At 35.1% G+C, this 25,348-nt stretch overlaps 1 protein-coding gene across 15 annotated transcripts in view; it reads left to right on the forward strand.

The window, feature by feature from the left end:
* AP3S1 (adaptor related protein complex 3 subunit sigma 1) overlaps positions 1–25,348 on the forward strand; it is a 142,529-nt gene that overhangs the window by 42,172 nt on the left and 75,009 nt on the right. For 10 of the 15 annotated variants that reach the window (XR_012330819.1, XR_012330820.1, XR_012330822.1 and 7 more), the window contains exons 4-6: positions 1,861–1,932; positions 3,851–4,028; positions 17,563–17,672. Coding sequence is in view for 7 of the 15 variants with exons in the window: in XM_073802415.1 (XP_073658516.1) it covers positions 1,861–1,932; positions 3,851–4,028; positions 17,563–17,672 (360 nt within the window). In the remaining 8 variants the exon portion in view is untranslated. Of the gene's footprint in view, positions 1–1,860; positions 1,933–3,850; positions 4,029–17,562; positions 17,673–20,812 lie in introns of all 15 variants that reach the window. The other 5 variants (XM_073802418.1, XM_073802419.1, XM_019940857.3 and 2 more) reach the window with 3 other exon arrangements.

Here is a 25,348-nt window from a genome sequence, read left to right on the forward strand (position 1 = left end):
AAAATCTTTACTCTCCAGCCCTTTGCAGAGAAAGTTTGCCAACCCTTGGTCTAAGACGATGTTGATCATGGTCATATAGTTAAATACATTGTTTCACCTGTCTTATTCATGTACATTGATGCCAGGAAGGAGCCTTGGATTGTGGATCTGTGTAAATTGGCCTCAGATTGGAGTAGTTATAGCAAGAAGCCTGTTGTTTAGATTTTACTCTGTCCGGTAGGATCACCTATGAATACAGTGACCATACATTTCAGTTTGCTTGGAACAGTCCTGGTTTACATCTGTTGTTCCAGGTTATTATTATAGTACAATAACATTGCATACTGTTATTATAATATAATAATTAATAGATGCTCTCTTTTACTCTTAATATCCCCCAGTTCGAATGATAAACTTATGGTCATTCTATCTGTGAAAATTCACTGAGAAGGGTAGTGGATACAGAAATAGTGATAGAATAGTGACAACTATGCAAAGTGGAACTTAAGAGATTAATTTTATTTATTTATTTTATTTTATTTTTTTGTGCTACGCGGACCTCTCACTGTTGTGGCCTCTCCCGTTGTGGAGCACAGGCTCCGGACGCGCAGGCTCAGTGGCCATGGTTCACGGGCCCAGCCGCTCCGCGGCATGTGGGATCTTCCCGGACCGGGGCACGAACCTGTGTCCCCTGCATCGGCAGGTGGACTCTCAACCACTGCGCCACCAGGGAAGCCCTAAGAGATTAATTTTTGAAAGTTTGTATCAGAGGTCCCCAAGACCATCTCAGTGATTTGCTAGGAATCACAGGACTCAGAAGTTGCTATGTTTATGGTTAGGGTTTATTACAGTGAAAGTATACAGAGTAAAACCATCAAAGGCACATGAAGGGAAGTATGGAGGAAACCAGGTGCAAGCTTCCAGGTGTTGTCCCTTTCTACTGGAGTCACACAAGATGTGCTTAATTCCCCCAGAAGTGATATGTGATGACATGTGCAAAGTGTTCCAAACTAGGCAACTCACCCTAGCCTGGTTTCCAGGATTTTTATTGGGGGTCAGTCACATAGGCCTGTGACACCTCCATGACTGACCTTGGTTACTTAAGCTCCAGAACCTCAGAGAAAAAATACGTTCATTGAAAATCACACTGTTAGCATAAACTGTCTGCTCACACTGGTACAGTGTGGCCCAGGGCCTCAAGCATGCAGAAATACTCTTATCAGACAGAACTTTCCAAGGGCTCAGAGCTCAGTTCCCAGGAACTAGCCAAAGGCTCGTCTGAAAACAGGCCATTTTGGGGAACGTATAGGGGTTGAACAACCCAGGCTTACTGAGTTAACCCTTTCCCACACAAGGTCGTACAAGGTATTTGAACCAGAGTTTGAGTCCAGGTAAGTCAGAGTCCAGAGTCTGTGCTCTTTCCATAAGTTTAATTTTTAGTGATCTTTTATACTGATTTGCTAATTAAAAATTATTGGCTATATTAGATGTAGTTGAGACTTGGACTGTGCCCATCTAGCTTGATAGATACTTATGACAAGCTTTCTTTTTTCCTCATATGAAGATAGGGAGCCTGATTTGAGTATTTTCCAGTATTTTTGTAAGTAATGGTGCTAACAATTTTTAGGTCTTAGTAATTTTCAGTGAAGTTTATTTTGTTTATTGTATTTCATTTATTAATGTATTGAAAAATAGTTTAGATGTACAGGCTATAATTATTCCTTTTGCACTTAATACAGTTTTTAATTTAAAAAAGAGAAATGTGATAATAGAGTTAGAAGTTTTACTTCACAATTAAGAATTGTCTGCCTTATAGGTAATAGATTTGAATGAACTTATTCAGTTCTCAAAAGCTTTTAACCTTTTTTTTCTTTTCTTTAGGTATTTGTGGAAACATTAGACAAGTGTTTTGAAAACGTCTGTGAACTGGATTTAATTTTCCATGTAGACAAGGTACAGTTTCTACATTATCAAATTTTCTGAGTTTTTTATCTTAGAAAAAAATGTTAATTTGTCAAAGTAAAAATAGATTTAGTGAATAATACTGTTTTTATTCCTTTATTCAATTCATACGTATATTTACTGTGAGCCAGGCATTGTGCTTAGTGAAGAAGGTTCAGACCATGGCCTTAGAGGAATTCACATCTAGAGGAGGACAGTGGGAATGGAGGAAATTATATTTAAACTGGATTTTTTTAGGGATTAGTAGATATTTCACAGACAGAAAAGGAGAGGATGACTCTACAGACAGAGATATAAAATACATGCTTTTTGTGAGGGGAGGATTTTATATTGCTCATGAGGCCTTAAAGTACCTTTAGTGACATGGATTTTGGGCTTCGTTCTGAAGCAATTTAGTTTTTTAAAACAAGTTTCTATTAACATTATCGTTGCTTTGTTTGTTCATTTTTTGCGGGGGCAAGATAATTGTTTTTTTCTGTGTTAAGGATGTTGGATTGGTAGGTGGGAGATTAAAGTCAAGGAAATCAATTAGAAGTCTATTGCAGTAGTCCAGAAAGAAATGAACTAAGGCAGTAGAGTAGGGATGAAAGAAAGTATATAATTGATAGGACTTGATGGCTTATTGAAAGGAGGTGAGAGAAAGGAAGAATGACTGAAATTCTCTAGCCAGTATTACTGGGTATTGGGGATAGGAAATTTACGAGGAAGAGATTCCACTTTTAGTATATATAGATTTTTTTTTTCTCTATAAGTTCATATAATGTAACAGACTGTTTTGAATGGTTAAGCCGTTGAATTAAATTGTCTGGAAATAATCTGAAAATTTTGGCAAAAAATTGTGATTTTTAAAAATCAGCTTTATTGAAGTGTAATTTACACACATGAAAATTCAGTGGCTTTAAGCATACATTTGCCTAAGTTTTGGCACGTGCATTTAGTTATGTAACCAGTACCACAATCAAGATACAGCACAAGGAATGCATTATATTATTTGTGAACATCAAAAGAATACATTTACTATTAGCTCGTCCTTTAGATCATATTTCTCATTTACTAAATGATTTAATTTCATATATTGACTCATTTTGGATATAGAACTTAAACTTGATATTTTTAAGAGAATTATTTTAGTTTTCTACTGCTTTTCTCTATTATCTGTCTTATGCTATTTGCACTTACAAAGACTCCTGTTATTTTTAGGCATTAAGGTTCACAATATTCTAAAATATGCTTTGATACATGGTTAAAATGTTTAAAATTCTATTTTTAAAATGACTGCTCAAAGATCACTAGCTTACATGTTGCATCTAGCAATTTTTTGAGAAAATTGAAGATTCTATTGTAAAATATTGTAGCAAGAGTAAAGTTGTCACATTTGTAGCAGAGAATAAAAGTTTTCCTTAATAGGAAAATTAAGCTCTACATATATACAACTTCCATACATGATACACAGTGTTTTTAAAACTTCTATTTTATGTAAATATATGTTCATTTTAGAAAAATCAGAAAATATAAATAAGAGGAGAATAAATAGCCGCTATCTCAATTTCAGAGATTGCCTAGTATTAAAAGATAAACTGAGGCACACTAAAAATTTTAAGAGTTTATTTGAGTAAAAATTGATTCAAATTGGTCAGCACCAAACCGGAAGTGGTTAGGAATATTCCGCTGACAGGAGCTAGGGGAAAGACGTTTATAGAGAAGAGGCAGAAGCAAAGCAAGGGAATTATCTGATTGGCTATTGCTTAAGCACCTGTATTATTTGGGAAAGCCAAGGTGGCTGTTTGTGATTGGTTGCTCTTAGGTGTTGATTTCTTAACCTTGAGGCATTTTAGGCTGAGGTTGTGCTTTGCTTATGTATTAGAGCCGCCTCAGTCTAATTGCCTCCTTTTTTTTTTTTTTTTTGCAGTATGTGGGCCTCTCACTGCTGTGGCCTCTCCCGTTGCGGAGCACAGGCTCCGGACGCGCAGGCTCAGCGGCCATGGCTCACGGGCCTAGCCGCTCCGCAGCATGTGGGATCTTCCCGGACCGGGGCACGAACCCGTGTCCCCTGCATCGGCAGGTGGACTCGCAACCACTGCGCCACCAGGGAAGCCCTCGCCTCCTTTTTTTAATTAACACTAGTGTTAACATTTTAGAGTATGTGTAGTTCTAGACTTTTTTGTACAAATGAGTACTGAAACAAATATGTCTTTAAAAAAATCAAAAATAGGATCACATATGTAGTCTGTATAGCCTGTTCATTTCACACAACAGTGTATCACTGTTTTGAAACCTGCCAGAATTAGCTGGCCTAAACTCTTGTTTTAATTTTTTTTCAATGCAATGAGAAAAAAGCTTCAGTATAACAAGAGTTAGAGACCAGTAAAATAGACATTTCCTGTCCCTGTACTCTCTGTCTAAAACAATGCTAGTCTTGTTTTCAGCCCTTCTATGAAAGTAGGCTTGTTTTCAACTTTCAAGCAGCCCTGGACCTTCCAACAGTCAGAGATCTCCTAAATAGCTCAACTCATTTCTTCCTAGGAGCAAATACAGAGTTTTGTACACAATCCTCTGTGTGCTGTTATACTACACTTGGATAGAGGGAAGGAGGAAGTTGTAAAGAATACCCCTTTTGTTATCAGTCAGGATGGGCTAGTTTATGCTGCAGTAACAATATCAGAGTATTTGTAATTTACACAGTATGTTTATCGTGTCCCACATGCTGTCAGTCTGGAATCCATGGTGACAAAGCTGCCGGTATCTGGAAAATCATCAGTTTTTATGTCAGAGAGAAAAGAGTTTTCATGGGTAAATTTATCTGCTTTTCAAACTATCACACATGATAGTTTTGCCAAATGTTTGGCCACTACAAGCATGGATCACTAACTTTCTAGCCTCCGGTATAATTTCCATGTGGCCTACTGCCCAACCCCTAAGTCAATGTCTTTTCCTTTATTGTGATTGTTATCAGTTTCTCATTACAAACCTTCAAGTACTAATTTGTGTATCAGTCACATAAGCTAATATTTGTAGTCACCCTGAAGTAGTGGAACAGCACCCCCTGCCCAAAATTGATTTGGATGTAGAGACTGAAGATACCACATGTACACCAAGAGGATCTGATCTGAAAAGGTTTATCGTTCACATAATAAGCTTTTGGGGGGAAAACAAGGAACAGCGACTATCTTGGGGTTTTATGTGGTTAGGGGGTAGGGCTGGGTTGAGGGTTTCCACATGCAGGCCAGGCAGGTCTTATGTAATTTAAACTTCCTGCCAGTGCAAAGGAAGGAGCACCTGGACTTTATCAGTTTGCCCACATGTGGGCAGAAGAGGAAGGGAGAACAGTGGGATTTGAAAGCTGTCAGCAGGCAGGCATCAAAAATGGAGTCAGACTCTTTATTACAGCTAAGTTATGCTGTGGTAATAACACCTAAAATATGAGTAACTTGGTTTATTTCTTATACTGCATGGCCACTGTGGGTTTGCTGGGAAGGTCTGCTTATTTGCGCAACTGTGTTACCTGCCCATTTCCTGAACACTGTGGCTTTAATTGGGCAGCCCCAGGTTGTCACCACTACTGCAGCACAGCATCAAATCCCAGGGCAAAGATGAAAGAGCTAAAGATTTATAAAGAGCTTGGTTTGGAGCATGTATGGCATGTATGGACAGCTATAAAAGTGCTCTGTCTACTCCTCCCTGCATTCCCCCCATCCCCCAGAAGATCAGGCTAAGGGAGATCTGATTGGAGGCCTCAGTGTCTTTCCTACCCTCCAGGCCAGGAGAATGAAGAATTAAGAGTGAGAGTGGAGAGGTTTCCTCTAGCCCAGTCCCTCTTAAGGAGTTTGATAGCCTATCCTTAAACCACAGGACACAGAGTGAGAATCTCCTTTTCCTTTCACCACCTGAAGAAATCTAACCATTAAGAGTATCTCAGCAACCACACCTAGGTACCAGTGAGCCGACAGAGAAAAAAGAATGCCATCTCAACAGAGAGACGAGGAACAGGCTGAACAATCAGAACATATGCTCCGTGAAAAAGAACTACCACAGGAGATCAGTGAACACTTGAAATTTTAAAATGGTAAAAAGTGCTTAAGGAGATGCAATTCGAAAAGGTCTTCCTGGGGCTTAAAAATGTGTTTTCAAACTATAGAGTTTAAAGAAGAGAATGGTCACAGTTGAGGCTTGAATTACAGATAGAAGATGAATGCAGGAAATAATCTCAAAGCATATAATTGAAAGATTAAGAGATAGAAAACATGAAGGAAAAGGTAAGAGAATATGAAGTATTTAGCATGCATTATAAAAGTATTTTGAAGCTGTTATCCACCTGGGGGAAAGGAGAGTAGGGAATAACAGAGCATTTAGCAGGAAAACAAGGCATCTCAGTGGTAGAAAGACTTGATATTTTACAAATAAGAATAAAGTCATATTTGATTAAAAGAGCAAGGAAAGGGATAGTTTTCATTAATAAAAATTATAAACAGTAGAATCTCTGATTTAAAAGGGGGAAATAATATAAATAAAATCTGATCAAGACAACCAACTTTGGGGGAAAGGAAAATTATTTAAAATAAATGTATTATTCAGTATAGTAAGTGTGAATTGAATGAAACAATCCATTAAAAGTTAGAGATGATGCGTTTAAAAAGGTACAGCTTTGGGGCTTCCCTGGTGGCGCAGTGGTTGAGAGTCCACCTGCGAATGCAGGGGACATGGGTTCGTGCCCCGGTCCGGGAGGATCCTACATGCTGCAGAGTGGCTGGGCCCGTGAGCCATGGCCGCTGAGCCTGCGCGTCCGGAGCCTGTGCTCCGCAATGGGAGAGGCCACAACAGTGAGAGGCCTGCATACCGCAAAAAAAAAAAAAAAAAAGTACAGCTTATATAGGAAAGACAGGATAAATTCTAGAGTATTTCCCTTTATTAACCAGTTTCCATAACATTTGGTTCCCTAGCAGTCACCAGAAGTGATCATTGAATTTCTTTTTTAGTACCCTTGTGACATACGAATTTTAACATAATTGATTTGTTTTAATCCACTGTGGATATTATTCTTTTTGATGCTCAAATTGCCCTATCTTTGGCCAGTGGGGGAACCCCTTCACGTTGTCTTCTGGGTTCTTTTGACATGACCCCTCTCCCCCTCCATGGACTTTGATAGATGCTTTGTGTTCTGGTACAACTAGATGTTCCAGATTCACTTTATTTATTTCTGGCTCTAGATATGTTATCAGTCATTCCTTCTAGGAGCCCTGATTTTTTTTTTTTTTTTAAAGTGGGAAATGGTATGGAGAAGCCATAGTCTGGATGGAGGTGCTTGTAATTATGAGGTTGATCATTGTTTCTCCACCTTTTCTATGGGCAGAGCGTCTTATATATTTTTTGCCTTAGCCCTCATGTTAGTGTTCTCTCTGTAAGGTTCCTTTTAGTGGATGATGATGTATAGAAATGACAGTCCTAGCAACATGTATGCTAGTTGGTAGAGGTGTGATTATTACTTCTGGTTCTCAGAGAACCAAGCTAGGAAATAGATGTATGTACACACACACACACACACACACACCCCTGCCTATTTCTATATCTTTATATATATTAAAAATCATTGAGTTCTTCTTAATACCCCAGCGTCTAGTGCAACACTACAGAATTTATTCTAGCCTTCATCTTTTCCATATCTGCACTTTGCTTCTCTGACAGTGAGAGATTATTCTCATTCCTATTATTTGTATTATTGTTGATGCATTTACTTAATTTGCTTAATCCTTCCTTTCTATAACCCAGCTCCTGGCTGGGCCATTCAAAGCCAGACATGCCGGGCTTCACCCTCACCTGCCAGCACTAGTCAAATGCTTGGCACCCCTCTTCTACTGAGCAAGTTGTTAGAAAGTCAAACCTGATAAAAAAAATTGCAGTAAATAAAAGTACTTTTTAAAAACTTAGATGATTTGAAAAAGAAATTAATGAAATTTCTAGAAGAGAAAAATGTCAAAATTAAAATTTTCAGTGGATGGGTTTAAACATAAACATATCTGAGTAAATAGAAAGGTAGAATACATTGTCCATAATGCAGCATAAAAGGACAAGAAAGCCTGAAAATGTGAAATACAGTTTACAGGTCAGGGAAGATAGAGCAAGAAATATCTAATGAAAAAGAGAGAAAGAACGAGGCATATTCAATATCTGAGTATCTAATGGCTGAGAATTTTTCAGAATTAATGGAAGATGCCAATCCACAGATAAAAGAATCACAAGCAGAATAAATAAAAGGAAATCTACACATAGACTAATGATAGTAAAATTGAATAGCAGAGAGAGAGCTCTTAAAATCATCCAGAAATAAAAGACGTATTACTTTCACAAGAGCAGTGGTCAGGCTGGGAAGTGACTTCTCAACAGCAACCACAGAAGTTAGAAGATGTTGTGTTGAAAGAAAGTAACTGTCAACTGTAGTTCTAAAATTAGCAAAACCATCTTTCAAGATTATGGGTGAAATAAAAACATTATTTGAGAAATAATGAGGAAATTTGCAACCAGCAAGCCTTTGGACTAAATGAAATTCTAAAGAGGGCAATTTACACAGAAAGAAATCTGAAATATAAGGAGTGAGTTGAAGAGGGAAGAAGCAAAGAAAGAAGTAAATTTATGGGTAAGGATAAAAGAACATTGACTCTTAAAGTACTTATGAGATTAAAATGAAAAAAAAAATTGTAGCATTAAAATATAAGTCAATAATAACACAGAAGCCAGGAGTATTCTAAGGTCTTTTTTTTTTTTTTTTTTTTGCGGTATTCAGGCCTCTCACTGTTGTGGCCTCTCCCGTTGCGGAGCACAGGCTCCGGACACACAGGCTCAGTGGCCATGGCTCACGGGCCCAGCTGCTCTGCGGCATGTGGGATCTTCCCGGACCGGGGCATGAACCCGTGTCCCCTGCGTCAGCAGGCGGACTCTCAACCACTGCGCCACCAGGGAAGCCCCTAAGGTCTTTTAATGAGCATCCATGACCCTTATGATAAGCAGCCTTTAAAAAGGATTTCTGTATAATCAACCCAAAATATAGAATAGCAAGTAGAACAGCTTTCTAGTTTTTCAGGCTTGAATATTTTGAATTTTCCAATTTGAAACATTCATATTCAGTGTGAGTATAAAATGCATTGTGCAACAAAATACAATTACTCTTACCTATTACTCTATTTATTTTTGTTTTCTGTTTGGCCACACAGCACGGCTTTTGGGATCTTAGTTCCCCAATCGGAGATTAAACCTGTGCCCCTGCAGTGGAAGCGCTGCATCCTAACCACTGGATCACCAGGGAATTCCTTTACCTGTTGCTTTAAATTACTATACCACTGTTGCTTTCCATTGGTCAGCAATTAACAAATGTCTCATTATTAGTAGTATATTATAGTATGTTAAAGTATGTTATATACTTAACCTTTCTATTTTGTCTTGAAAATTTTATCAAAATTTTGATGGCTAACAAAATATACTCTTAATTCCTTTCAAAATTACTCACAAAATTGTCATACTTTAGACTTCTCTTTCATGATATAATATTAAAGAAGAGAGAAGTTTGTGTGGGGATTATGCTCTTTAGCAGGAGAACCTGCTCAACTGCATCAATCTCAAGATATTATCCACATACCTAGAACTGATTATTTCCTTAGCAAACACTTTCTTCAGGTTAATGATATTATCAAGTGAAAGTTTTGTTTTGTTTTGATTTTTTGGCTGTGTTCGTTGCTGCATGCGGGTTTTCTCTAGTTGCAGCGAGTGGGGTCTACTCTTCGTTGTGGTGCGCGGGCTTCTCACTGCAGTGGCTTCTCTTAGTTGTGGAGCACGGGCTCTAGGTGCACAGGCTTCAGTAGTTGCAGCACACAGGCTCAGTAGTTGTGGCTTGCTGGCTCTAGAGCTCAGGCTCAGTAGTTGTGGTGCAAGGGCTTAGTTGCTCCGGATTCTTAACCACTGTGCCACCAGAGAAGTCCCCAGGTGAAAGTTTTGATTTATATAACACTTTGATATGTCAGCTATCCTGTTGGAGAATAATTATACAAAAATTTAATATATTTTTAGATTTAATGAAGTTCTGATAAATATATTTTGAGAGGATGTATTTCTGAAGCTAAGCTTTTTTTTTTTAAATGTTGGTAGTGACTCCAGTAAAACCCAAAGACATACATTTTCTTACTTAAATTTTTTCATTATATCTTTTATTTATAAATACCCATAGAGCTAAAGCATGACAAGAAAATATCATACTTCGTTGATTCTAAAATGCTGATTTTCTTTCACATTTTAACATTTTTGAGATCAGTATGCATTTACAATTCTATAGCTTGCCATAATTTTTTTTTTTTTTTTTACTTTTTCTGGTAGTTACATTTTATTTTTTAAATTTATTTTCTTTTCCCGCATTGGGTCTTCGTTGCTGCACACAGACTTTCTGTAGTTGCAGCAAGTGGGGGCTACTCTTTGTTGTGGTGCACGGGCTTCTCCTTGGCGTGGCTTCTCTTGTTACGGAGCATGGGCTCTAGGTACACGGGCTTCAGTAGTTGTGGCACGAGGGCTCAGTAGTTGTGGTTAATGGGCTCTAGAGCGCAGGCTCAGTAGTTGTGGTGCACAGGTTTAGTTGCTCCATGGTATGTGGGATCTTTCCAGACCACGGCTCGAACCGTGTCCCCTGCGTTGGCAGACAGGTTCTTAACCACTGTGCCACCAGGAAAGTCCCTAGAGCAGTGGAGTAGGTCGCTCTGTCCTCCTACTGCTCTGGCAGCAGCAGGTGGGTGGGAGGCAGGCATCTGAAGACCCCATGCGTACCTCGCCCCCAACAGCCCTCTGCTTGGCCGCTACCCTGGCGGGGTTGAGGCAGCGGGGCTGGCTGCTTGTCATAATTTAATTGTCAGCACTTTTCCTTTTCAGTGGTGTGTAAAGTAATGATGTTTTTTATGATCAGTTGTACTTACATTTGAAGAAATATCAAAACGTGAAGTGAGGTTTAGACCATTTAGAATTATAAATACAGGTATTAATAGATTACTTGAGGTACATTATTTAAATTTTTATTAGAAAATACATGTCTTAACATTTTATTATCAAATTAGTAAGACTATGACCCACAGGTACATAAATGGAAATTTGCTAACATATTTAAAATAATGTGTCATTTCATCAAAATCGGCTATTTTCTTAATAATAAAAAAAATCATTTCTTACAGTATTACGGTCTTTAGAGTAGACTTATAACTCTGCTTTGCCTCCCCTTCAACTCCTTTTAAAACTCCTGTTCAGTTTTCTTTTTCAAGAGGAGAAGAGGGAGGTGTTCCTTGCAAAACACATTTTATAAAATATTTATTGAGTGCTTAACACTTCGCAGGGTTATGTGAAGAATATGTTCTTACCCCAGTCCTCAAGTAATTGTTTTAGGAAGATGTGTGGTGTCTGTCTGCCTGTGTCTGTGTTTGTCTGTCTCACAGACACACACCATTAACATTACAGTGTTATTCATATATTTTATTATTTTTAAATTACAATAATAATACTTAAATTTCTTGAAACAAAGAAGTCAAATAGTACTGAAGGCTATATGATTAAACATGAAAGTTCTTCTTACCTTGTCCCCTTCCTTATACCTATTCACCACTACCCCACTTCCCTGAAGTAATTTCTCTTAATAGTTTGTCTAGGTAGGCTTCCAGACTTTCTTTCTATATGTTTCCAAAGATATGCATAGTTCTCTTGGTTCAGTGAGTGATAAAGCATGTTTTTATTTCACGTAATGTTCTATGCCTTGCTTTATTGACTTCATCTCTCTTTAGATCCTTCCATATCAATACATATGTATCAGCTTTATTCTTAAGTGAAATATTGTGTAGAACGTATATGCCGTATTTTACTTGACCACCCCTGTAGTAAGATATTAACGTAGTCAAATTAAAAGATGTTTGGTGCAAAGGACCTCATTTCTAGCATAAGTTATAGTAAAGTAGCTTTATGCTTTGAAAACAAGTGACAATCCATAGAAAGGGCTCTATGTAATTTGACTTCCTTTCATTTTTTGTTTTTAGATGCTTGGTTCTGCCTGGTTGACCTGTAACTGTTAAAAAGTGAAATGTAGGACTTCCCTGGTGATCCAGTGGTTGACTCCATGCTTCCAATGCAGGGAGGGTGGGTGCGATCCCTAGTCGGGGAACTAAGATCCCACATGCTGTGCAGTGTGACAAAAAAAAAAACAAAAAAAAAACAGTGAAATGTGTTTGATTTAATCTTCATTTACTCTCCAGTGATTACGTAGGCTTTACGCAACTAAGATGCTGCTGTCTGTAAGCACTGTATATAAATATTTAATAAATATGGTTTACTGATGGGGTAGTTAGACTAAGTACAAAAAATGCCGTGTTCTTTTAACTTTTGAGTTTTAAGATAATTGAGATAAATGATTTTGAAGAAAGAAGTGTTGGCATCTAATATTTATTAGATGCCAACTATGTGCATTATAATATTTTGTAAATAATAATAAAATAATATAGAGACCACTTAATCTTATATGTTACAGTAGTTTTAAGCCAAAGTCTCAGGTTCTGCATTGACACATAGAAAGACTTATTGTTTAACACATGTAAAAAGTGGCATGCTTCTCTTATCACTAACAAATATTCAACACCTTTGAGCTACCTCTTAAATAACTTAAATAGGTACATGGCCATTACCTTTAATATTGTTCCTCTGAATGATCTCTCTTACTCTTTAGGAAGGTTTTTTTTTTTAAGCAATATATGCTCGTGTTAAAAGTTTTCAAAACAAATAAACAAACAAACAAACAAAAACTATGAAAGAAAGCTAAGTCTCCTTTCTTCCTCAGTCCTCCAGTCCCATTCTTTAGGCAACTACTATCTATTAAAAAATATTTGCAGCACATTATATAGCTATTGGAATGGTCAAAATCCAGAATACTGACAACGCCAAATGCTGGTAAGGATGTGAAGCAACAGGAATTCTCATTCATTTCTGGTGTGAATGCAAAATGATACAGTCACTTTGGAAGACAGTTTGGCGATACCTTAAAAAACTAAACATACTCTTATCATGCAATCCAGCAATCGTGCTCCGTGGTATTTACCCAAAAGAGTTGAAAACTTATGTCTATACAAAAGCCTGCACATGGATGTTTATAGCAACTCTTTTCATAGTTGCCAAAACTTTAAAGCAACCAAGATGTCCTTCAGTAGGTAAATGGATAAACAAGCTGTGTTATATTCAGTCAATGGAATTTTATTCAGTGCTAAAAATAAATGAACTATCAAACTATGAAAAGACATTGAGGAACCTTAAAATGCATATTACTAAGTGCAAGAAACCAATCAGAAAAGGCTATGTACTGTGTGATTCCAACTATATGACATTCTGGAAAAGGTAAAACTATGCATATACTGAAAAGATTAGTGGTTGTCAGGCTTGGGGAGGGAGGGGGATGAGTGAATAGGTGGAGCATAGAGGATATTTAGGATACTCTGTGTGATACCATAATGATAGCTATATATCATATTTATCCAAACCCATAGAATGTACACCACCAAAAGAGAGCTCTTGAGGTAGACTATGACTTTGGGTGGTTATGATGTGTCAGTGTAGGTTCATCAGTTGTAATATATTTACCACTCTGGGTAAGCTGTGCATGTCAGAGGCCAGGCTGTATGTATGGGAAAGTTTCTGTACCTTCCTCTTAATTTTGTTGTGAACCTAAAACTGCTCTTAAAACAATAAAGTCTTTTTTTTTTCTAATTATTTTCGTGCCTTTCCAGAATTTTTCTGGGTATATCCAAGTGTGTGTATGTGTGCAATTTTTTTAGTATACCTCAGTGGGACCATACTATAGATATCGTTCTGTCCCTCTCATTTGTTCATTTAATAACTTATCAATATTTCTGAGGAACCTGTATATTTCTCACTTTTAGGTGTGTGATAATAGTGTAGATTCACCATTTTAGTTTTGTATTTTTCTTTGCTCTTACCAGCAGTTTCATTGATCATTCTTATTCTTGTACATATATCTGGCTCCAGTAACTTTTATTATTTTATTAACTCATAATGCTCATTTTCTCTTGCCTCTAACTTTCAATTCAGTCGGTTTTTTTGTCATTCTTTTTTTTTCCCCATTTAACATCTTTATTGGAGTATAATTGCTTTACAATGGTGTGTTAGTTTCTGCTTTATAACAAAGTGAATCAGTTATACATATACATATATCCCCATATCTCTTCCCTCTTGCGTCTCCCTCCCTCCCACCCTCCCTATCCCACCCCTCTAGGTGGTCACAAAGCACGAACAATTCAATCTTTATTTTCTTGTAGAACTGTGGGAATAATGTGTACAATGTGATCTCATTTGTGTACATTAGATATATACACATATAACAAGTATATGCGTAACAAGTTTTCTGGAAGGGTATATAAGATACAATTAACTGTAATTATCTTTAGAGGGACCTAATAACAGAAGCAGAGGATGGTAGAGACTATTTTTATATATAAGTTTCTGTATGGCTTATATTGTGATTTAAAAAAAATAAAAATGTAATTTAGAAGTTACAGTCTATGTCCAGAAGAAAAAGGCAAAAATACACTGTTAGTGTGGTATTTGCCACTTTTTAAACACTTAAATACCTATAAAAATTCATAAGAGAGAGTGAAAACTCGTTGAACTTTTAGGTGAACATCAAAGCAGTTTAGTAGATGAGTTGTATTATAAGCATATTGTTACCCTTTTATTTCCATAAAAATCTGTTTTAAGTAAAATTTATAAAACAAAATACTGAAATATGTCAACCATATGAGTTAGGGCTAAGCTAAAAGCAGACCTTTATCATCCTCTTTCTCATATTAAGTCTGCCAAAAATTCTTCTCAATTCTTGGAATATGAATTTTTCTATCAATAGACATGTTCACCTTCTTAATTTCCCCTCCACATGTGACATACCTTACTTTGGACACCATAACCTGAATAGTATTGGAGTAGCCTTCCAATTAATAGTTCTCATTCCCACGATGTTTATCTCCTTAAATTTCTTATTTATTTATTTAAATTTATTTTTTTAATTTATTTTTGGCTGCATTGGGTCTTCATTGCTGTGCATGGGCTTTCTCTAGTTGCAGCGAGCAGGGCCTACTCTTTGTTGCAGTGTGCGGGCATCTCATTGTGGTGGCTTCTCTTTGTTGTGGAGCATGGGCTCTAGGCATGCAGGCTTCAGTAGTTGTGGCATATGGGCTCAGTAGTTGTGGCTTGCAGACTCAGTAGTTGTGGTACACAGGCTTAGCTGCTCTGAGGCATGTGGGATATTCCCGGACCAGGGCTCAAACCCGTGTCCCCTGTATTGGCAAGCGGATTCTTAACCACTGTGCCACGAGGGAAGCCCTCTCCTTAAATTTCTACATAACGTATTGTACCTCCTCACTGAGAATACACTCTTTAGGCATTTATTATCTTTATAATAAGTGAGATTATGTTTAAGAATTTAGCTCACAGGCCCTTCAATTCTATTTTCTGTCTCTTCTGGATCTGAACTGGCTTTCATAGGAATTATTTTTACTTTAAGGACAAATTTACATACATTTCTTAGAATTTCTTACATACGACCCACATTTGTAGGCTGCTCATATTTTGTTACCTCTAAAGTTGGTAGATATTTCAGTATTACTGAAATCTGTAGTTTCCACCAATCTAGTGCTTGTGTTCTGAGATGTTTCGAAAGGCAATAGTACAATGTATATGTAGGGATGAACCCATAAGAAAGCCTGAGCAAAACGGGGGTGGTGGAGTTGTTACACTTCTATCAGCATATAAGTCATGCTATTGCATAAGAATTTGTTTTAAAAAGAAAAGAGGGGGGCTTCCCTGGTGGCGCAGTGGTTGAGAGTCCGCCTGCCAATGCAGGGGACACGGGTTCGTGCCCCGGTCTGGGAGAATCCCACATGTGGAGCGGCTGGGCCGCTGAGCCTGCGCGTCCGGAGCCTGTGCTCCGCAATGGGAGAGGCCGCAACAGTGAGAGGCCCGCATAACACACACACACAAAAAAGAGGAATTTCGACTGCTAAAACAGAAGTTTTAATGAATCTCTGTCCCCTGGCCGTGGCCTTTCTTTCTGAACACTTTTTATGCATATAGTACCTATTACCTATTATAAGGTAATTTTATTTTATCACCTAGTTATCTTCTTGACCTTTAATTGAATTTTCATAGATTATGATTTGCTGTATCAATTTCATTTATTATTGTTAACAGAAGAAAGCAAAGTATTGGACTTAGATCACTCAGATTTAGGTTTGAGTCATTGATTTGCCACATATTAGCTTATGCGTCTTGAGTGAGCTGGTTTATTCTCTCAGCTGTAACAAAGGTTAATGTGAGAATTAAATCAGATACTGTAAGTGCAGCATCAAAACAGAGTTTTAATAAATGGTATCTAGTAACAGAAAAGATAGTAGTAGAAGTGATGATATTTAGCACTATTGTTTAAAACAATTGTAGCTTCTGGTTTTGTTTGCTAAGGAAAAGTAATTTCTGTAATTCTTCAAAATTGGTATGTGAGGTGTCCATCTTTCCAAAATGAAACATCAATAAATAATAGGAATTTTAAAAATCATGAGTACATTTGCATGAAATCTTAAAAAGGAATGAAAATCAAACAGTATAATTATATATTTAATTTTTAAAAGTTTTTGTTTAAAATACCTATTAGTTTTTTTTTTTTAAGCACCTATTAGGTATTTCACTTGAATTTATTTAATCCTTATGATAATTCTATGAGGTACCCATACTATTTCTACCTCTCTTTTACAGATAAGATAACAGAGAGGTCAAGTAACTAACTTCTGAAGGGTATATAACTAATAAGTGATAGAGTCAGTATTTATACCTTTCTAATTTCAGAGTCTCCATTCTTAATGCTGCCACATTACTTTTTAGAAATTATAGCACAGTATACTCTTCTGTGACACTCCAGCTTTGACTTGGTGATTTTTGATCCAGTAAAATACCTTATGACAAAACACCTGGGTTATAGTTTTTCTCCCCAATGGAAAATGTTGTTTTTTGTCATTGTAAGACGTATTTGATCATAAAAAATCTGAGTAATTAGATATATAGAGAGGGCTTTGGGGTAAAAGCATTATTAAAGTACCTGTAATATAAAGAAACTTTTACTTCATTTTAAATCTAGAGCTTGTAGGAATGCCACATAGCCTCATTGAGTACCTTGAGCATAAAACAACTTAATAATTACTGACTAAGAATCAGGTATAAAAGGCCCTTATGGGTCATTTTTTTTTTTTTAGCATTAATCCTGATACTATAATGGTAGCTAATGTTTATTGATTATTTACTTTGTTTTGGGCACTTCCATGGTCACTGACCTCACTTAATCTTTTCATCAGTCTATGAAGGAGGTACTATTATTATCTCTGTTTTACAGCTCATTAAACTAAGATTTAAAGAGGTTTGTATAATTGCCTAAGGCTTCACAGTAGTGACATAAGTGTATTATGAGTCTCCACTCCAAATTATTTTTGTTTTACAGCTCATAAAACAGCAGTATTTGAAAGAAAAATTACTGGGATCATGAAACATTCTTATAGTGAATTTTCTTTCTTTAGGTTCACAATATTCTTGCAGAAATGGTGATGGGGGGAATGGTATTGGAGACCAACATGAATGAGATTGTTACACAAATTGATGCACAAAATAAACTGGAGAAATCTGAGGTAAGAATGGAAAGTGCTTTAGTTGATGAAGGTAGTAAGCATGATCATAAATTATGCATGATTTGTAGCTTTCACTGTTTGTCCTTCAGTATCACCCTTTAGGTACAGCTGGTATGCTTATTCAATTTTAAAAAGAAGTGGAATATACACATTTTAGTATGTTAAATGTTCTGTGACCACTATCCACCAAATAGTTTTGTGTATTCTTTTAGCCACAGTCGTAATTGCTTTGGGTAATGAATAAAATTCCCAATTCTTGTTGCTTAAAAAAGAAATTATGAATAATGCAATCAATATTTGTCATTAAACCTTAGTCATTAATTATCAAGGAAGTCTTAGAACTGGTTTTCTAAAGATATATAAATTTAGTGTTTTATAAAACTATTTCTGCAAAAGGAAAGGAGAGAAAATGGAATTCTCATAAGGAAGTAGTGTTATAATGGGTGCTTAGTAGTCCTGAGTGCACATTGAAAAAAGAAATTCAGTGCTCTAATCTTTTAATTCTGGATCCTTCCCAAAGGTCACTGACAAGTTAGCTAAATCATACATTCCATATAATGATACACGTATTCATGGCTTTTATTGCATTCTAGAAGAGAAAGATTTGGTTAGTTATATACAGCTAACTTTGTGCTGCTAAATTGAGTGAATGAGGACCAACCAGCATTTTTGCCTTTTGTAAAACTCTACTTTAGAATTATATGACTCTTCCCTCAATAACAAGGCTGAATATCAGTAACAGGTGCTGTAGCTGAGCCTCTCAAATTTACATGATTTTGGTTGTTTCTTATTGCTATACAGAAATTTAGAAAGATGAATAGTCTTGATATCTCATTCAATACTACACATGTTTGAGGATACTCTTACCTTTGGTATTTATAGTCATAATGCAGAAAACTAATTTTATTTATAATTATTAGTACAGTTATTTGGTTGACCTAAAGTAAATATTACTATAAAAGCAGAAAGATATTAAAAATATGCTAGCATTAATTTACAACAGGTGAGTTCTGAAGAATTTTTATCTTGTTGGCTTTTCAAAAGATCAGCTTAAAATGCTGTGCTCATTGGAATGGAATGAAACACAGGATGGTGGATAAATCTGAAATCTGAGGATTAGAAACAGTTGAAGTTTTGTATAAAAACATTTTCCAATGTTCTGTTTTAAATTAAAATAGTCCTTAATTTCTCTTTATCTCAAGTTATCATCCTCCTTGGTTTCCCAAAGGAGAGGGTTGTAATGGGGAAGAGCTTAAAATTATGACTCTTTTTAAGTAATTGTATATATTTTGTGTGTTCTACAGCCAATTTTTAAAATACTGATTTTTGAACAGGAAAAACAAACTAGATTAATAGAGAAAATTTTGTTTTAGGACAAGGAAAAGGGCTAAGAATATTATTTAGTAGAGTTGGCTTGCAGTGTATTGTTCAGTAGGGCAAAAGGTTTACCATAAACACTAAGCTATAGTTTTTAAAGTCTTAAAATGATAACTTGAAATTTATGTCTGTTAAACTTTGCTTTACAAAACTATATGGTTATAGATTTTAAATGCCAAGAGACAGACAGTGATACAATCCATTAATAATTAGTCTGAAATGAGTGGATATGTGGTAATTTGTGAATTCCATGTAATCATCTGTAAAAATATATCGACCTCTTGTCTGGAATTATCACATTTCCAGGTATTTAACTCCTTTCCATTGGTGGTGCCCTTCCTCCCACCTGCCCACCTTTTCCTCCTTAGGTTTGCTATATATAATATTGACAGAAGTCATGAAGGACCTGTAATAATTACAAAATGGATATTTGCTTTTTGATTGTCCAGTAAAACTTTGTTAATGAGCCAGTTTTTTTTAATCTATAAAGAACAGTAAAATAAAGAATTTACATTTTTAGTGGAAATAGTTATAAGAACATTATAACTTAAAGTCCTTTAACAGAAACATGCTATTTAAACGTGCTATTTAAAATGGTTTTGAATACTGGTGAATATTTGTTTTTCATCCACTGATTGTCTTTTAACATGTATAATCAATTGTTATCTGCTACCAAATTAGTTTTTCTTTTTCTTCTTTACAAAAAAAGTATGTTTTAAATCTGATTGATAAACTAACATATGTTTATCAAGTGTTTCTCTATATGTGATGTCTGCTAATATTTTCCTCATAAAGTAGGATTTTGAGTCACGGTGAAGCCATATAGTTCTGATCATACCTTAAGAAATTGTGTTTAAATAATGTTGATTTTATGTAATTTTTCAGCAATTTTCATATATTTTAAGTATGTTTGGAAGGCTACCAGCTTTATTCCAGACGCAGTGAAATGTCAAGAGTTTTCATATGGGTTCCTTTTCCATGTTATTTAAACTGGTTATATCTACCAAATATATGACTGCAGAATAATCCAAAATTATTTGAGAGCAAGCTATAAGCTTTTATTAATCTTACTCTTACAAAATTTTAGTTAAAATGTATTATGTAAGCAAAAAGCTACAAAGCAAATCTTAAAGTTCAGAATACCATGATTGATGAAAAGACCTGTTTATCATGTTTTAAAAATTAATTTAAGTAATGTTTAGAATATCATTTATCTTTTAAGAAGCCTGGATATAATTAAGATACAGCTTTTAAAATATAACATGGATGTATCGAGTCGCCTTTACTTTGTCAGAAATCAAAGATTTTATTATTTTATCTTAAAAGTAGTATATTTCTGGTAACAGTCAAAAGTGAACCAGTTTAATTCCCATTACCTAGACAGGTAGAAGCAAAGATCACCCAGATCTTTAAAGAGACGAGAAGCAAAGATATGCTCTGAATATATTTTCATCTATCCTGCTTTGATAGATAAATGGTTTACTATAACATTGGGATCTTGGAAAAGGAGGATTTAAGCTGGGAGGTTGGTGGGATTTGGGGGAAGTGTAAGAGGCACTCAGGAATCTGCCTAGGAGTAAAAGGACTCCCTGGGGGTGGAGGTAGAGGGGTGGGGTTGGGGAGACTTGTTAGCCTTTATGTATTTCATGTGATTTTCAAGATGAATAAATGGGTCTGAATTTAGTCACTACTTTTTAAAAGTCAGTCCTCTTTTTTCCGAACATCCTGATCTTTCTAGCTCTTTCCATTCTTCTCTCTTACAGACCTTTATCTTTCAATCTCCCAGACAGGACAGGTAGACAAGGTATTGCTGACTTTGAGAAAAATGTATTTTAACAAAGGGAAAGCAAAATGATGTCAAAGGCAATTAATTATTTAGGCCAGACTCAAAAATTCTTTGTGTTAATGAACCCATATAGTCCCTGTAGCCTATTTTCCATTCTAGTTTCTCCTTGTAGTTTATTCATCTTTTATTGGACTTAGTGTATTTTACTAGTATATCATTGATGTCATGTTTGTTCTGTTTTGTGTGCCTGCATTGTAAAAGGAAAGTTTAAGTTTTTTTGTTCTTTTTTTTTTAAACATTGTCATTTAACTGACAAATTACATTTGTAGAAATGACAATTTACTTTGTATGTAAATCAGAGTTTATTTTTAGCATCATATGGCAGAACCTTAATTTAACTCTCACAGATTTTTTTCCCCCATGTTTCTAAATTAGGATTCTAACATAAAATTGTATGCTGGGTTTTGGAAGCTGTGAATTTAAAAACCAAAAGCTGAACCTTTAGAGATTAGCATACAAAGTGGGAACCGGTAAAGGCTTAGGACAGTGACTGTTAAATAGTCCCCCTCCCCCGACCTAATGGTTTTCAGTTCCAAAGTCTTAACAATTGCTTTTGCAGTTTTGACAACAGGTGAATATTAGAAGTAGCCAACAAAAAGTAAGATCAGAAATCTTCTAAAATAGAAATAAATACTCTAAAACATGGAATTAAATATATTGACCAAAATAAAATGTATTTTAACTGTAGCAACCTTCTGATATCCAAACATATCATAGTAAGACTCAGTAAGGTATTATAAACCCTGAAAATTTTTACAAAGCATATTGGCAAAAATTGGAAATGTTTTAAATAGACTCCAAGCCGTACAAAACTAAATTTTGTCTGCTAGTTCCTGTGCATTTTTCACACCATAAGTTACCTGTGTGAATTACTCTTTAAACATTTCCATGTAGAGATGGCGATGAACAACTTTTTTGTACAAAACCATTTCAAGAAAATGAAAATGTTCATATACTTCCATTTAAAAATTTCAAAATGAAAATACTTTATTGAGTGCCATGCAAGGAAAAAATGTGTAAACTTAACAAGTTAGATTAACCACTTCAGTAATTAGAAAAATGCCACTGGGAATTTGGCATTGCTTTTTAGACACTAAATTACTACTTTCTGGATGTGTTTAAGAAGCAGCAACATACAGGTAGCTTTACAGTTTCTTATCCCGAGTTAGTGGGCTATGTATCATGAAGCTAGGGACACCACTTTTGGACCCTGGATCTGTATTACTTTATCCTGGGAATTGAAAATACGTAATGGTCTCATTTACTCCATTGATCTCAATCACTGCCAGTTTCTATGTTCCAGTCTTCAATTTATGTTAAATTGCTTTTTCTACCAAAGAACCATCAATCACTTAGGTCTTATAACTTCCATCACTAGAACTAGTAATTTGCTTTTTTTTTTTAATCAAGTATCTATTTTCAAAGAATAGAGAAAAAAAAAGCAGCCCTAAGATACAGATATTGGAAAGTCAGCTTGTGAGTTGGTTCTGCCCCTCTACTTTGACACACAGTTACTCTCTTATTCAAAATTATGATGAGGACCCTTGAGGTCACTTGTAAGGGTCAAAACTATTTATATTAAATCCATAAATGACATCGGTCTGCTATACTTATTTCACACAGATAAATCCTATGCTAGAAATTAAAACTGTAATTTAAGATTACATAAAATGACTAGTACTGAAAGGTTTAAAAAATTTTAAATATTCTCATTTTGATAAAAATTTTCATAAAATGCCATAGTTCTTGCTTACTAGAGGACCGTCATCAGCATTTCTAATCTGTTTATAATTGCAGTATTAAAGCACTGCCTTTAAAGCAAAGAGCAAGCCTGTCCCCAGTTTAAAAGTTATTCTGCCTTAAATTCAGAAATTAAAATATTGACATTTTCTATTCTGCTCAAAGCATGCTTTCAAAACCTGCCATTATTTTGTTAATGATTTTGAGTCTGAAACCATTTAATACTGTGTTTATTAATGTTGATGTTCTTTCACTTTGCTGTTAGGTCAAAATTATGAATGTGCATATAGCAACTTCCAGTAGGATGGGTGGGTAAAGGTTTTAGTATGTACAAATTATTTCAACTACCATCTTATTATGCTATATATCAAGCTTGAAAAAATATTTTAAGATGGTAGGAAATTTTATGTGTTAGATGAAGTAAATATCTAGGTTCTTTCCTTTTCCCTTGGAGAAAGCTAATTGCTTATTGCATGAGGAAAAGGGAGTCTTCAGATTCTTTGAAATATGTTTTAGTAATGCTGCTTTTTCAGTTTCGCTTGCACATATTTTGTTTATTTTTGGGTCTGGCAATTTAAAAACAAAATCAAAACCAAATCATATCCATCCATTACTATCTTTGTGATTCAAGTGCTTGAAATTTCTGAGAGTATGTCTGTATAAGTCTTCTGTTTGGCCTCATTTTGGTATACTTGCAGACTTCATTTTGTTTTCTTTCTCTTAATTCTGTTAATTTATTTAATCTCATGGGAGAGAAAACATGACCATTCTTTTATATGCTGTACTTCATTCTTCCATCCGATTCATACTCTTAACTGCTTTGGATTCATGTATTTGTTTTTGTTAGTGGAGTTGCTGCAGTTTACCTGCCATGGTGGTGCTCAAGTATAACAACATAGATGGAAACAAGTTATTTCTCCAGTAGGGTTTCATTCTTTTTATTTCTCCTTTATGTCAACTGTGTAATCTTAAATCTATAAGAACTATGCTGTACTGTCAGAAGTATCTTATTTTTACATTTTAAATTGTACATACCACTAACAAGTCAGGTAAACTTAATTTCTGTAAATTTTAGTGTTCAAAAAAATTGTGTTTAATGAAAGTTATCTTGTTTTGAGTATATCCTACCAAAAAAAATCTTAACTAAGATGAAAATTCCTTTATACCTTTGTGTTGGCAAACTGATTTCCTAATGGCAAATTACCTCTTTTACATTTTATTCTTTAATAAAAATGTTTCAGACTTCACATTCATGGAAGTCTGAAACTGAAATGTGTTTTATAGCAGTTCTGGTGTTAACTACCTGAGTGACATGAAGTCTTTTTTTTTTTAAGCCCTGAGTTTTTGTATGTAAACATTGACAGCTCATTTAAGCATTTGAATAGCGATCAACAGTCCTTCTCATATTTTTCTTTACATTTTATATTCTAAAGAATCTTATTTCTTAAAATGTTAGTTTAATTAAAACTTAATTGAAGTACACATTACAATTTTTAAATTTACTATCATTTAAATTTGTGACATAACTACACAAAAGTATTGAACATGCTTGAGAAATAATTTGATTCTCTTGATTCATTTGCGTGTTCTGAGTAGTTACCATCCTTTGCATGTCTATGGCTTGCTGCTTATGTTTAGAGAAATTGTAGTTTGTTGACTTAGAAACTTCTTTTGGTTTTACATAATATGAATTTGGCACATGTATGCTATTGAAATCAATTGCTATATTGACTTTATGTATTCTCATTAGCAGCTAACAGTCAACACCATCTGTGGTCACAAAGAAACGACTTAATCTAATGACATTTAACAGGATGAAGTTTTATTCTTTAGTTTAGCTGCTCATGGTACAGGGTATTATGGAAAAGAAGGCTTCTTGACAATGACATTTAATACTAAGAAAAGTATTTTTACTACTTATAAATGTTAACCATAGCATCCAGTAAAACAGACAGATGGACACACACATACACACCCTACCTTTTCTCTCTTTTTCTCAATAATAAAATCCTCTAATAATTCATGCCTTTTAAAATGTTTATAGTTAAATACCTTGTCATTACTTTTCGATAGCCTACTCATAATTAGCACCCTGTATAGAAATTCCAAAGTAGCAATAGTGGCAAATTGATTTTTTAATTAGAAAAATTATAAAATCCTTCTACTGGAAAAATGATACTTAGTTCCAGGTTATCTGTAAGTTTGTAAAATAATTTTTGTTCCCTTGGCAAACAACATACTTCCTAGCAAAAGGAAGCTCTTTGAATTAGAGTCTTCTCTGATCCTAAACCATTCTAAATTTTGGGAGCTAAACACTGAACTTGAAAAGATCAAGTTAAAGATCCTTTTGAATATGATTCATGCTACCCTAAATAATATTCATCTATATCTCCAACATCTTTTGGGGGGCAGTTGGAGAGAGGTAGGGTATAACAAAAACTGCGTTGCTTCAGGTAGGTATAAATGTAGAGGTCAGTCAAATTTTTAGTTACACATCAAAAACAACTACACTCCATTAAATTATAAAAATTGAATTCTCCAACCCTATTCAGTCTTTAATTGGGTATGGAGTTTTTCATCCATATCACCCTTATCATTGCCTGTGTGGACTATATATTATTAAATACTATTTTACTGATTTTTCTATTATTTCCAATTTTAACTTGATAATCTATGGCTTTTATTTCATTGCTTAACAATGTTTGTATCCTTT

This window comes from Tursiops truncatus, chromosome 3 (assembly GCF_011762595.2).
Source record: "Tursiops truncatus isolate mTurTru1 chromosome 3, mTurTru1.mat.Y, whole genome shotgun sequence".
NCBI classification, from domain to species: Eukaryota; Metazoa; Chordata; class Mammalia; order Artiodactyla; family Delphinidae; genus Tursiops; species Tursiops truncatus.